Genomic DNA, 15,107 nt, shown 5'->3' on the forward strand with positions numbered 1-15,107 from the left:
CAGCACACCCAGGAATCTACCCGTGCATTCGCATTGTGCTGTCTGTTTGCAAAACGCCATTTTGAAGAGTGCTTTAACATTGTTTTCTGTCTCTCAACTAATAGAGAAGGGCAGTAAGTGCTACAAATTCTGTTGGCCAAGACGCAGTTCTAATTTTAACGATAGTTATTATTTTAACTAATAAAAGTAAATAAGCAAAAATGACGCATATTCTGTACTTTACAGATACCATGACTTTTCAAATTGAGTAACTGTGGTTTTGCTGTTAGATTTTAAGAGTGTGTTGGATCCAGTTGGTAAATTGGACTTTCTAATCTCCAGCTAAAGCTTTTTTTATTCCACTGGGATGTGAAAGTCTTTGTTTAAATGGTTGAGATGTAATGCGATATTTCCTATCTTAGGACTTATGCTAATGTAGTTTGAATGGGGGTGAGAGACTATTTAAAGACAGAGGAGAAAGCGGTGTGTGCTTATCTCAACATCTGTGTTATGTGTGCACATGTAGATGAACTGGTACATCTGTGGAATTTTTATGATGTGTTAAATGTTCTTAGTGAGAAAATTCGGTATTTTTCTGTAGTTACCATCTAGATGCTTTTAAGATAGTTTGAAGTATAATAAAATGACATTTAGATGCAAGTATTTCTTGCCTCTTGGGAAATGATTTTTTAAAAGGATTATACATGCTGTAAACTTTATGGTATTAAAATGAACATGTTTAAGGTTAGATATAATTTGATCTCTAGGAGCAAGAATAGGGTTTATGTTACATAGCAAAAAGTTTACCCAAATGACAGTATTCTCCGTGAACTCAAAGTACGTTCCCCTTAGGATATTGTATGTGCTTAGTGTTAATAATTTTTATTAATTAATCTTTTTATCAAAAGGTATCAAAGACAATGCACTGAATGGTAGAGATTTTATGGTTTCACAGGTACCAGGCTACTTGTCACATTACCGTTATGCTTTCCTTTCTATGAACTTCATATGAACCACCAGATTGCTTCTTTCTGGTTGCTGAATTTTAAGCTCTACAAACTTGGATGACATAAGCTTGAGCTGACAGTTTGCTTCTGTTGTTGATGCTCCTTCAATAAATTCTTTAGGCTATCAGCTCAGATCAGCCTGTTTGGAAAAACTTAGTTATTGCCTGAGTAAGGAATCACTGTGCTTACAAATACACTCTTAGTCACTACAGTGATTTTTACCTATTTTTTGTGTCTCTGGAAGCCTGTAGAAATATCACTCAGATATTACATAAAAGAATTCTTAGCCAGGACTGGAAATATACATTTCTGTAAGATTACTTTAACATGTAGTTCACACCAGAGAAGTTTGGTGGCTCTTACACTAGTATAAGCTTTGAAATCCATATCTAGAATATATTTCAGAAGTTTAGAGGGGATATTTGTTTCTAACAGTTTGCTTATGTGAGAATACTACTTATGCAGAAATGGCACCTAGCTCAGACTATAGACAGACAGAAACTACTTACTGTATTTCATGCATGACGATATTTTAAAAAAAATGCATAAGGAAGGATACCTTTTTATCATTGCTGTCTTTCTTTTGTTAATATCCACTGTGGAAAGAGGCATGTCCTCCCATTTTGGCTTTCATTTGATCACTCTGAGAACATACATGTGGAGCAACAAATTAAGCAAAACTTAAGCATGCCCCCAAGTAGTTTGTTATAAATATGAGTGCAATGGGGATGTTGATTGTCTTTGATTACTTCTAATGAAGGATGTTGTAATAATACAGGCTTTATAGATATTTAATAAATGTGCTTTCTTTGTAGCTAACAGACAGCAGTTATTTCACCAATTACAATCATTAGATTAAAAACTCCTTGTGGGGTGCATTAAGGCATACAAGCATGTAAGGCTTCATCTTTAAATTCACTTTTGATTTAACCTGTGCATTCTGGTTAATGATGTAGTATATGAGAATTGACTCTTTTTCAATACAGACAAACCTTTATTACAGCTGTGTTTCTATATATTGCATTAGCTTTATTATATAAAATGACATGGTAAGATAACCGTACAGTATGTGCTTCTGCAATTATGATTTCTTAATATTTATTGCTGTTTTGGCATTATAAAATAACCTGAACTTTCATAGGATTTAGCTATTTAATAAAGTCAGAAGAGAAGGTCAGTCATATGTTTCAGTCAATGCAGAATGTTTGTTGGCTTTTCTAAATGAAAATGGATATCTGTTTATCTTTCCTTAAAGGTCAGGGCCTGAACTTTTAGCATATAGATGTAGGGGTTATTGCCGGTATTCTAATGCCATTAAGGCTGTATAACAGTCTAGCTTAATAGCTCACACAAATTAAGATCGTACAAGAGATGACAATGAGCCTGTGTTTATATCTATTTTGGTGTAAGCTGATACACAGTAAGTATAAATAAATAACAATAGTTCTTTACAGCTAATATATAGAGAAAATAAGACCACTGGTATAACACCCAGAGTGTTAGGACAAATTTTGACCTCATATACACCAGGACAATTCCAGAGTGTTTTTTCTGTGACTGCAAGGGTTCGAGCCAATGCAATCGAGAGAAATTTAGTCCAGCACTTATAAATAATAAATAACCAATTATACAACAAATGATTCTAAGGCTTAGTCTTTGAGCACTGAGTAGCTCACAGCATTTAACGTGATACTTGCTAAAGCATTCAAAAGACTGCTTTTCAATCAGACATTGTATTCATATATTCATATATACTGGTTTTGTCATCACTGTACTAAGACATGCCTGCAGTACTCGGTCTTTAATTTAGCTTCATTTTATTTGATTGCCCTGAAGTATAATACTCATTGCATCAGATCATTTCTGTCTATAACTACATATTTTTCTAGCTAAATTAAATGTATAATTCTTGAGGTAAAATGTCAAAAATGAGCTCTTGGTTTTTAGGTTGCTCCTAGTTCCACCAAATATTTTGCTATTTTTCGTCTGAACTATTCAGTGCATCAGGACTTCAGTCCACATCTCCCTGCTTCCAGAGAGTGACTTAACTACTGGCCATGAGAGTTGTGATTGTCTCTTCCTTTTTTGGCCCAAAGAATATTTCTCTCTTGCAAAATAGCATAGCTTCAAGAGAAAGAAATGAGTGACACAAGTGCAGGATGCCTTACAGCAGGAAAGCTGTAGGAATCAGCAAGTCTATCACAGAAAGGGCGTAGCAGCTGTGTCCTAGGAGATGGTGAGTCCTGAGAGGAAGGAGGCACCTTTCTGCAGTGCAACAGAGAAAAATGGTTAAATTGTAGATGTGAGGAGGATTACGAGACTCCTTGCTCTTCAGAGTTTCTTGTTGGATTCCTGTTTGGCTTGCTGGCCCTTCTGTGGTTAATAACGCTTCGTCTTACATACAGAACTGAGGTTAAACACTGCAAGACTCACCAGGTGACTGGGCATTCAGCATTATGGCCCGGTGACACTGCTGCACCCAAGGTCCTTTCTGCAAGAAGTCATTAGAGACACAAATAAGATGCCATGGATAGTTTGGGAGTACGCTAATTTAAAATGGCATCATATTTGCTATGGAGTAAAGCACGTATATGGATGATTACTTGTTTTACTTGGGTTTATATAGCAGAGCGTACAAGACAGGACCCTGAACTTGTCTGTAAGATATCCTGCATCATGTATCTGAAGTGTACAGATTTACATGCATTTTTCATCATACTCTTCTGTTTTCCCGCACAGTTTCTTGAGCCAGACTTTGAACTGACATTTTAGATTTTTATTTAAAATTTCCTTTGAAGTGATATGTTCTCTTAGACTGATTTTAGAATTCCTGCTCAGATCCTGTATGGGTGTTTGTCACTTTTGAAATGAAGCATATAGAATCCTAAATTACTTAAGTGACCTTGAGAAATGAGATTCAAAAGTGAAGCAAATAATTTTGAGCATTATTAGCCACTGCAGAAACATAAACTCCATCAAGTTTCATCCTTCTGTTTTTTAAAACCACTTTTGATCACTATTTATTAGCAGACTGTAGTAAAAAGGGAAGAATGTTTCTATTAGGTTGATCACAGATTTTTTTGAGAAGTCTGAGCTTTGCTTGGAGAAAAAAAGTTGTTCCAAATCACTCAACTACACAAAAATGGGCATGCAATTAATTTGTCTTGAGTGTGCATGTGGCTGCAGAAATTTTATAGACAGTTGAGCAGTCAGCCTTCTAAGCAGTCATTTGCACATACAGTTACCCTGACTAGGCATATACAAATTGTGAAAATATGCGGCTTAAACTAGGGGCGGTAAAATAACTTTTCAGGAAGTATCTAAAATGGTCTTTGTTAGTTTAGTGAAGCCCCCGACAATGAGGAGAGCATATTTGCTGTTCAGCTCTTGCATGAAGTCCAGGCCTTAATAAAAACTGTTTTTTAGCATAAAACAGTACGATAATTATTTCAGCAATCACCCATCTGTACATGGACCTCAAGAAGGAGTCTATTGTGAAGAAGCAGGGACTTGAAATGCTTGGAAGGAGAGTGTCTGCTTTGATTATTGTCAGAGAGCATTTTATTGTAATGTTATCTCACTCCTTATTCTGGATCCTTTTATAATCTAATACTTTCATTAAGTGGGGATGCTTTATTTTGTAATTTTTGTGACTTTGCGTCACAAACTGTTTATATGTGTAATCAACCTTCCTTACTGTTTTAGGAAGGGGAGAGTGTGTTCTTTTGTCTTTCATGAAGAATCTGCACTTTTCCTTAACAATACTTTATTCCATCTGAGGACTGTTCACCCACATGGATTTTCCATATTTAGGTTGTTCTGAAATGTTGTCTACTTCCCTTGCATAAGTACTAACAAATGTGGTGCCCAATTGTCTGGTTATCAAACATTTTCCATTGTTTTAGAAGTGAGATTTATTTTTTTTAATTTAGGGAGAGCTATACTGAAGTACCTGAGAATTCATCTACATTTTCTTACATCAGAGGAGAAAGAAGAGCATGATTTACTTCTAGCTCTGGTTGCAGTCCTGAAAGGGAAGATAACTATAAAGAGAAGTATTGTAAGAAGTTGACAGTGTAGGTCCTTCAGATGTTCCTTATTGGGTATCTGAACTAATGTCCTTTTGAGAGTGACGTGAAAGTACTGGGAGCAGTGCAGAGGTGATGCTTGCTTTTTGTCTCATGTTCTGGCAGTGTTTCTACCCAGCGGCACATTTTGCTGCTGAGAATTTAGACCTGCAGTTGGTGCTGGATGAGGAGCGCACAATTTTTCATGCAGAAGAGCCTTAGAAAGACAGAAACATTATGCCAGACACACTCTTTCCACAGTCAAGAAGATAATCCTAGCATTAGTGAGAAATTAAACACTTCTTCACTGGGAAATAACAGAAAACCTAGCCACCTCTATAGTATCCTGTCAGTTTATGATCAGGCTGATTCCAAATAAGATGATGATGTTCATTTTGAATATGTATTTAATTAACTTCCATGAAAATGTTTTGCCCCCCCGTCTTAATGCTACTGGAACCAATTTCCTCCAAAACAGCAACTGAAGAATCAAATCTGCCCCTTTTCTGTTGGTACAACATAGTTGGTTTTTTTCACTATTGTAACTGCCCTTTTTATTCACCTAAAACTACTTTGTGTTCAGCTCAGAGCTGGCTGAGCTCTCGAGGGTAATGGGACCTTAGAAGGCGTGTTCAGCATCACATTCAAGAGAAAAGGGGAGCTCTAACTTGTCGAGAGAGCTGCTGCTTTATCAAAGAAGCCTAAGAATTTAAATTACACAAATTAGTGGGTAATTTTTAAATGTTATTATCACTTGGTGTAATTTGATCGTTGTCAGAGATGACAGCTATAGAGGAAAGAAGACGTTTTCTACCCTCTTTCTTTTTAAAATCTATAAGAGATTAAGTTGTACATAGCTCAAATAATCTAGACCTTGCAAAGTAAAGCTCCTAGGTTTCAGCAGGATGACTCACGTGTTTTCAAAAAGATGGAATCAGAGATATCAAAGGAGACTACAATATGTTTGCACAGTTCCCTCATTATTATAATGCAGTTTTACACCCTGAGAACTGAAAACATGTTAGCAGCAGGGAGACATTAAGATGTTATGTCATTTCTATCAACAGGACAACTGAAATGCATGGGGTAGAGATAACTAAATCAGTTATGTGTATAAAAAGAAAAAAAAAAGCTTAAAAAAAATCCAGTAACAGAAGTCATATTTATTTTTGGCCTTGGTTGAATGTATCCATTTATTTCCCAATCTTGTGAACTTCTAATTTATATACAATAAGCGTAGGAGTCTATGAAGCTGTATTATACAGCTAAGGGCAGCTCTAGTGCACAAACAGTAAAATGAAGCAGTGAAAAAGTAAGAGGAAAATGACACTTAAAAGCTGCCTCATGCAAAGCTGTACAGAGCTGTATAGCAAAGCGTAGCCCAGTTGAGGCCCTTTCTTTCCACAGAAACAAGTAATGAGAATTTTCTTCTGCTAATATCTGGGCTCATTGTGGATTTGTGGCATTCTGCCGGCTTTGGTAAAGACTTTCTGGAGAGTTGGCAGCAGAAAATGCCACAGTCCAAATTTATATCCTGTGTGCATTTGTAATGTGCACGTTTCAACTTCTGTTTTTTCCGTGGGGGTTTAAAATGGAGTGTGTGAACCAGACATCTGTAATGACGCTGTAATCAGGCTATGGGGATTAAGCTTATTAATAATGAAATATTGTCCTGGGCATGCAGTCATATTCTGGCATTACTTTAGAAATTTTAGCAGACTCAAAGAGCAGTATTCAACACAGATCCTTAAAATAAGAAAAAGATAAATTCCATAAAAAGCTGAGATGTGTCTTAAAGAAACCTTACACCTATACAGATCATCTTCACATGTTGCAGGGAGTTAAAGAGCTCTATGAACGTTTGAACCAATGTTGAAATTGTGAGGTCTCCAAAGTAAAATATGGATGTTATGAGATCTAATATTTTTTTCATCTCTGTGTAATAGCACTGATAAATTTTATATCAGCCTGAAAGTGGATGAAGACTTTCAAATTCAAATCTCAGTTTTCCAGCTATCTTCAATGCTGCAGACGTAAGGAGGGGAGGTCGTCTCACTACAGTTAGTCTAGAAGAATTGATCCAAATTTCCTGAACAATACAAGCTGCATGCACTTGCTGTGGATACATGAGGACTTACATGCTTTCAAGATGAAGTCTTTAAAACGTTATATCCCTCCCAGCCCCATCACCTGTGTCAACTTACTTCTTAACATGATTACTGTTTTGATAATAAAATACATTTAATCAGATGTAATTGTGCAGATTTCAGGAATCTGCATGTAGACTAATGTTGACTATATTGGACTCCTACTTCCTTTTCACATGTGTGAATATTAACCTGCTCAGTAAAAAAGCAGACTTAGCAAATGAACATGGGGAACAGTAAGACAGAAATTAATTCAGGCTTCAACCTCAAATGGTTATATAGTTGTGTGTCTTTCACACAGTTTGTGTTCAACTTCCCAGGGCTCAAAGCTGAGGACTGTTGCATAACAGTTTGGCTTCTGTCTGTCCCCATGATTTTATGCAAAGGGGAGTGTTGTGCAACTTTTAGGGACTGTACCTGATATTGCTGAGTCCTAACTGCAGGTTGTCTTGGTAGGTCAGATTAAATGTACGTTGGGTGTGCGTATGCCTAGCTAGCGAACTTGAACTGTAGATGTATCTTGACAACCTCTGAGATGTTTCAAATGGAAGTTGTAGGTGCTGACACTCTGTCAGGGAAGCTCTCGCTGAATGGCTGTCTACGTTCCATGCTAGATTAAGTGTCCTGAATAGACTTGATGCGCAATGTTGCTGGAGGGTGATGTGTTTCAACGTAATTTCAAAGGTTGTTGATAACACTGGATGGATTGCATCAAAGAGAAGATCACAAATGAGCTTTCTGCATAGTTGGAAAGGCTTCTGTTTGTCCTCTCAGCTTGTGAATCCCAGAGCCAGTGGGGTCCTAAGGTACACTTCAATAACTAATTGTGGGCATAATTTCTCTGAAATACAAGGAAGCCTCATGTGCCGTATTGACTGGACCCCCTGTCTGGATTTCTCCAGGACATCTTAAACATCTCTGTTTTGCTTCAGTCAGACTTAGCCAAGTGTAGTTAGTCACCTGGATGCACAGCAGGACCTCAGAAGTGGCAGCCTGGCTCTGCTCCCTGCCTGCGTGGCAGAAGGTGGGGTGGAACCCAGCGAGAGCCAGGGCAAACCCTCGGGGCAGAGGAGCTGTGGACCGAAAACAGCCCAAGGTCCCTCAAAGCAGGAGAAATGAGACCACTGAGCTCTGGTTCTGTCTGTCACCTGCTGTTGTCCATAAGTGAGTTGACAAAGCCCTGTGGCCAGCAGCGTCGGCTGACTGACATTGCTGAAAGAGTCGCAAAAGAGAAAGAAAGGATCATTGACGAGATCCAGATTGACAAGGGGGAAGGCAGGGAGAGGATATCAGATATGCTTTGTTCTGATTCCTTGTCACTCAGCTCATCTGAAATAGAAAGTTGGAAATATGGCAATGACTTGGAAATCATCAGAACAGCAAGTTGCAAGGAGGGCCTGCTGAGCCACCTGTGCCAAGACTCAGTGCTTCAGCTAGAGCGTTCCTCTATATGCCTTTTTTTTCTTATTTTGCTGTGCAGTAATTCTTACATCTTATATATGTATTTTCATAGATTGTATCAGTGAGGTATACATACATTCTGCTGGGTAAAAGTAATATATAATATAAAATGGGCATTTTAACAAGTACTATTCTACATTCTTTATGCAGGTACAGAAGGCTTGGGATTTAGCATTACTTCAAGAGATGTCCCAATTGGTGGCTCTGCTCCAATTTATGTGAAAAACATCCTTCCGAGAGGTGCAGCTATTCAAGATGGGAGACTAAAAGCTGGAGACCGATTAATTGAGGTGATGAAGTGTTACATGCTGTTTGTCTGTGTTTTGGCATGAGCCCACGCACTAGTTCACTTCCAAAAGCTCTTAGTAGTTTATGTTATAGGAAAATGTTTCCCTCTTCTTTTTTTTTTTGGCTTTGTTTTTTAGGTAACATATCAAGGGCATGTTCAGTACCTAACTGTTTTAAGAGCTGGACCCAGACATACTATGAAAACATGAGTTTACATGTCCCTATGTGAATATAGTGCCATAGTCTTGCATTGCTCTTTAGGAGTAAGTTGAAGCAAAGTAATTGTTACCTAATAAGAGGCAATAAATCAGCATGGAATGACAGACGAAAAATTATTGGAGATGTTGCCAAGCATGGAAGACAAAACCCTGAAAAGTTTTAGTGAATTAACTTGAAGGCACAATATAAGAGGAGGCTAGCGCTACAGAGAATCAAGGACACTTCCCTCCTGAAGGGAGGATGTCCTCAAGGGAATTAAATTTCTCTTAGATAGGTGCACAGCAGAGATCTTCCTGCAAATCCAGCTGGAGTGATACAAGATGTTACCACCCACAGCTCTTCATTACCGTCCCTAAGTGAAATGACACTGGAGGTACAGCTGAGACTGTAACTGCCTCTCAGTGCCCTAGCGTCACTTTACTGCAAAATTGGCAAAGTAGGCTTGAATTGTTGCTAGAGGATAGCCCTCTGTAATTACTGTAATTCAGGGTAACCCAGATGACTTGGGTAGAAGGGGACTGAGAAGCTTTTAAGGCGACAGTTACGGCATCTCAACTGCATGAGCTGTGATCTCTTACAAGGGAAAGGAAAAAGATGGCTTACTGACTTCTTCTGAGCACCATGCTGTCTTGCATAACAAGGCTGATTTGCCTTACATTTCCAAAATGTTTCTGAACAGGCAAGCCCGAGAATACCCTGTCTCTCTCTGGCTTCTCCCTTACTCAAGTTAGCTCACAGTGAGAAATTTACCTGTATGTATTCCATACCTGCCTGTACTGGTTAGTGGTATGTGTAGGCCAAGGGATTGGACTGCTGAACAAAGGCAAAATAAAGAATAACTGCTCCAAAGTTATTTGGGGGGGAATATTTTCTACTTTTGACACAATTTATTGTGGAAGATATATTTGGAAGCTATATATATAACACCAAGACATGTGGGAAGAGGACCAGTTTTGGATCACACATTGATTTTGCGAAAGGGTTTCTATGCAGAAATTCTTGTAAAAAATATTGGTAGATGGAATTAGTTGGGTTTAGAGTATACTGGAGTATACTGTTCTCGCTAAAGAGGTGGGAAATATTGCTGTCTTGCTTCTTATTTGTATTTGTATGTAAGAATGCATGTTTAATTAGTTCTCTTAAATGGAAGCTATACTGAGCCAATAAGCAGATTGCTTCAGTGACGGCTTTTTAATCCTGTCCCATATGATTCACGTGACTTTTCAGCATGAATTTCTACTGTTTTTCCTGTTTTGAAGTCTTATCTATTTCTAATATTTCCTTTGTCACAGGTAAATGGAGTTGATTTAACAGGAAAAACTCAAGAAGAAGTTGTGTCCTTGCTGCGAAGCACCAAGATGGGAGGGACCGTCGGCCTTCTGATTTTTCGACAGGAAGAAACATTCCATCCAAGGGAACTGGTGCGTAAAATAGAGAGCAGCTAAGAGATTTAGATGAGTATGAGCGAATGATTTGATCTTGTCACCTGCTAGTAAACATGCATGGCCAGCACTGAATATAAGAAAAAAACCCAACAGCTATTTTGCTTTATTTAGAACATTTTACATGAATGTTTTTTATTCTCTTTGAGATCTGTTATTGGAATTAAATATTTGTTAATAATGTACAAGTGAGGGTTTTATTTTGAGTGAAAATGTTTATTATAGAAGAAGCTATTGGATGGACTTTATTTGGATGCATGCAGACAAGAAGATTATTTCCTATCTTTCATATGGACAAATCTATGTTTGAAAGCCTGCCATTTGTCCCACTACTTGCTCACTAAAATATTTTAGACCATATAATATTATGCCAAAACAGGATATGTAAATACCTTTCTATCAAAAAGTGGAATATATAAGAAATAGTAGCCTTTTTTCAATATAAATGCAATCTCTGTGGAATAGAAACCCTGCAGATATTAATTTAGCAGGGTAATTCAGAAAATGTTTCTGAGGAATCTACATGAAATGGAAATAAAATTATGTTTCGTACTGTACCTGCTCCACCTGCATAGTGTATACAGATATTTCTCTGATAATTATAGAAGATAATTTCTGTTATAAAAAGGTAGACTGTGAATATAGCAGTCTTACTTTGTTCTGTATTCAATTAAACTGCTGAAGTTATTTATTATTTGTATTATCATAGCTATATATAGCTCTAAAAATAACTTATTTGGCTGCATTATCATGAGAAGACAGGCAAATTTAAGTGACATTTCATATGATGAATAGATTACTTCATTTTTCTATTGGATTTGTGTTATTTTGAATGCAAGGAGAATGAATTTTTGTTTGGCCATTTCAAGACATTTAACATTAGCCTTTTACTTCTCAAAACTACAATTAAACCTAGGAAGTCAACGTGGCAGGGAAGGTTGCAAATGAACCACACTTTTACCTTAATATTCTTTGAACATGACTTCAGGTGCTGAAGTGAAAGTTGTCATAAAATGACGAGAAATCAACAATTTGTAATCATATTATGCCCTACCTTATTGCTGGAACTGTGAAAGCAACCTGTTTATAAGTTCCTATGATGTAATTTTCACAGTATTGCTATCTTACATAAAGGTGAATGAAAATGCTTTTTAAGTTTTCTAAATAAACTTAGAAGTAAGAAAATACCTCCATTTTGTGTATATCATTTCTGTATTAAAATGAGGGAGTTATAATGCATAATTTAACACGGTATTTTGTTTAAATAATTGTAAACAAAGATATGATGTGAGTATGGCAGAGATTTAACCATAGTAATACTTGATAACAGCAAAGCAGCCCCTTTAAATGAGTTCAACCTTAGTAGCCTCCCTGCTGCTGCTGAGACGATACTCTCAGCTATTTTGGCAAACATCAGCATAGGGAAGCCAGATCTCATCGTGACTGTGTCAGGTAGTAGGTGGGTTCTGTGCTATGTAGTCAGAGATCAGATCTGAACTGGTGTTCGTTTCTGTAGCTCCAATTGAACAAATGATATTGTGAGGATCTGACAGTACATGTGTGTGATGATCCTCTGTTGCATAAGGATTTGTTTGTTTGCATTTTGACATGAAGAAATGTTAGGTGAGCTCTGCTGACAGCTGTCAAAGAGCAGGAGCAGAATTGCTGGGGAAGGTGTTGAACTAAAACCCATCATAAGGGCTGTTCTTTCTTCTCTGGTAAGAAATAATCTTAAAATGAAAAAAAAAGGTCTTTTCAACCTCCTCTCATTGTCTTTTACTAGCTTTATGTAAAAAAAAAAAAAAGAAAATTAATATTGAAGGAGGGAGGGGAATGATCTGAAATCATGTCAGTTCCTCTTTTTCACATGCAAAACTTCTTTGGCCACTTAGGAACAATTTTTCTTTGCATCCTTCCCCTATTTCTGTCATATTTTCTGCATTTGTATGCTTTAAATGTTAACTGAATGAGATGTATCTCAGAAACCATATGCATAAAATCATGTCATTTGATATTATCCATCTCATAAAGTGCAGGACTTGCTGTTGCTTGCTGAGGAGCACTCAGTAATAAAACCATTTTATATTTGCCAATATTTGTACAGATAGTTATCCGAAAAAAGAGGTGTTTAGATTTTATGTTTTGGGTTATGGCTTGTTGAATGATTTTTGAAAAGTTACTTGTCCTTGGGTTTCTTTATAAGTGAAATGAAGATAATAAACTTTCAGGACAGTTGTGGAGTTTAATGTCTTTGATGTATGTTGCCATTATTGTCTGGAAGGAACCTACAAAAATGTGTAGCTGTATCTAAAACTTACGGGAATGTTAAGTTGAGCCTGTATAGGTTAGTATGGGATCTTTGTAGGTTGTGTTGTCAGGTTAGGGGGTGTGTGTGTGATGGAGAACCATCATCCAGTGCAGCAGCTTCTATACAGCTCATGGTAACAGTGAGTAAAATGTGGATGCAGGGAATAAAACCAAATTGGCAGGAGTCAACTCTAACCAGTGAGATCTGGAAGCATGATTATGCTTCTTCAGAATACCAGGCATTTTATTGCTTCCAGAGTTAACCTAATGCCAGATAGGTAATATATTAGGGCTTGTCTGCATCAGTGTGAGAGGCAGATTGTCTCTTAAAAATCTTCCCTCCCTGACCCCTTCCTTTGTGAAAGGAGTGAGGATTACTCTGGTTAAGTAGAGCTCCTGTTATACTGTGGTTGCCTCACATAACTGAACATAACTTGCTGTGAAGGATTTTCTTAGAGCCTGCTACTGACTATGTGAATCTGCTGAAGGATTGAGTTCGGTTATTTAGCTTTTGAGCTAAGTTCTCTGTATCAGCAGAGACTGGCTGGCAGAGTTAGTCTCCTGTACCCTATAGGTTAATACGCCCATTGGTACATGTAGGTCCTTTACATGTTTCTGGTAGTTGGCACCTTCACCTTTTTTTCTTACTGGTTGTTAGCTGTAGGTTAAAGCTAACTAGATGTTTTTGTTACTGCTTGTCCACTACATTTTTGTGCTTAATCCTTTGAACCTCCTGCAAAACAGCCCAAAGCAAAAAAGTCCAGTAAACCCTAGCATTTCATTTTGGCCCAGCTGAATGGAAAGAAATAGCTGGTTAGCCTAAAACTGATCATCCAGCCAGCAGCAAGGTGGCTCCTGGGTGCTCAAAAGGGTTTTAATATGGGTGGATGTGGGCTTGGAAAAGCAAGAGTTCCTTACATGTGTTTCCAGAATTGGTTGGGGGATGCAGAAAGGTTTTCCAGTGATGCATGTTTGCCTTATGTGCCCTGAGACACAGGTGAGGAATGCAAGGTGTAGGAGGGCCCCATCTGTGGTGGCCTGAAAGCACCCTCCTCTCCTGAGATATCCAGTGCTGTAGGTCTGGTTCATCCAAACACACTCAAAAGGGGAATCCCTCGTTAAAATGATAATGGATGTTTTAAAAAATAGGTACTTGTTTAAAATATTTGGAGGAGTTCATCTGGACTGCTGAGGTGGTTCTTTGAAGCCTTCAAAGCAGAAAGGAAAGGCCAAAGGCCAAGGGAGAACATCCCTGAACGAGAACGTTCCACCAGCCAGAAGAAGGTGCAAGCAGCTGTGATCCTTCCTTGGCCAGATGGCCACCTCTCTCGTAGCCAGATAAAGTCAGGTGCACTGGCCTAAGATCGCTGGAGGTTATTTTTGTTCACCTCTCATTTAGTTCTTGTTTGGCCAAATTTGATCAGGGAGTGTGACAAACACCCTTCATTTTTCCATTACCACTTAACTTCAGAATTAGAGCTCTTTGTTTATGCCCCTGCTGATAGATAGTATATGTCGTATGTAGTCGTGTTCTTATTTATTTTTTTTACTTCCTTTAGAATGCAGAACAAAGCCAGTCACAAATTCCAAAGGAAACGGTAAGAGCTTTGTCTTTTCCATACTGGAAGACTCCCAAATGTTTTTAAATTGATATGGCACTTCTCCATCAAAGTTTCACAGATCCTCCTTTCACCTTATATACTGTAGATGGCTCTCTCTAGCTTTACATTTTAAATGCGTTTTTTAATGTAATTTCAAATACTGTTTGAATATTATATACAATTCAATTATTATGTACTTTCAAGTGCTATTTGAAATTACATCTTTTACACACAGCTAAAGGCCTGAAGTTGCAATGATAAGAGTAGACTGTTAATTTGGATTACTTGTTGAAACTAATTGTTTAAATCATGATTATATGACTGAAACCTGAGATACAAACACAGAAATTAGGCAGTTTGGTTTTTAGTCTCAATTGTATCCTCATAGCAAACCACTGTTTGTTAGTTATTTTTAAGAATTTATAGGGAAATAGTATCAAGTTTAACCCTTTGAAGGCTGTAACAGGTTTGTGAGTGATCTGTCAGTGAGGCTATATATTGAGGTTGTATACTGTTTATATACCTCATTTTAGTCAGTGGAACAGGATCAGGGTTAATACACATTATACTAATACATGTTAAAAGTTTT

At 37.6% G+C, this 15,107-nt stretch overlaps 1 protein-coding gene across 8 annotated transcripts in view; it reads left to right on the forward strand.

The window, feature by feature from the left end:
* Positions 1-15,107, forward strand: part of PARD3 (par-3 family cell polarity regulator) — a 458,445-nt gene that overhangs the window by 251,070 nt on the left and 192,268 nt on the right. For 5 of the 8 annotated variants that reach the window (XM_059818400.1, XM_059818401.1, XM_059818403.1 and 2 more), the window contains 2 exons: positions 8,812-8,951; positions 10,461-10,589. In XM_059818400.1, the coding sequence (XP_059674383.1) occupies positions 8,812-8,951; positions 10,461-10,589 (269 nt within the window). Of the gene's footprint in view, positions 1-8,811; positions 8,952-10,460; positions 10,590-14,476; positions 14,516-15,107 lie in introns of all 8 variants that reach the window. The other 3 variants (XM_059818399.1, XM_059818402.1, XM_059818398.1) reach the window with 1 other exon arrangement.

This window comes from Gavia stellata, chromosome 6, assembly GCF_030936135.1.
Source record: "Gavia stellata isolate bGavSte3 chromosome 6, bGavSte3.hap2, whole genome shotgun sequence".
Lineage (NCBI taxonomy): Eukaryota > Metazoa > Chordata > Aves > Gaviiformes > Gaviidae > Gavia > Gavia stellata.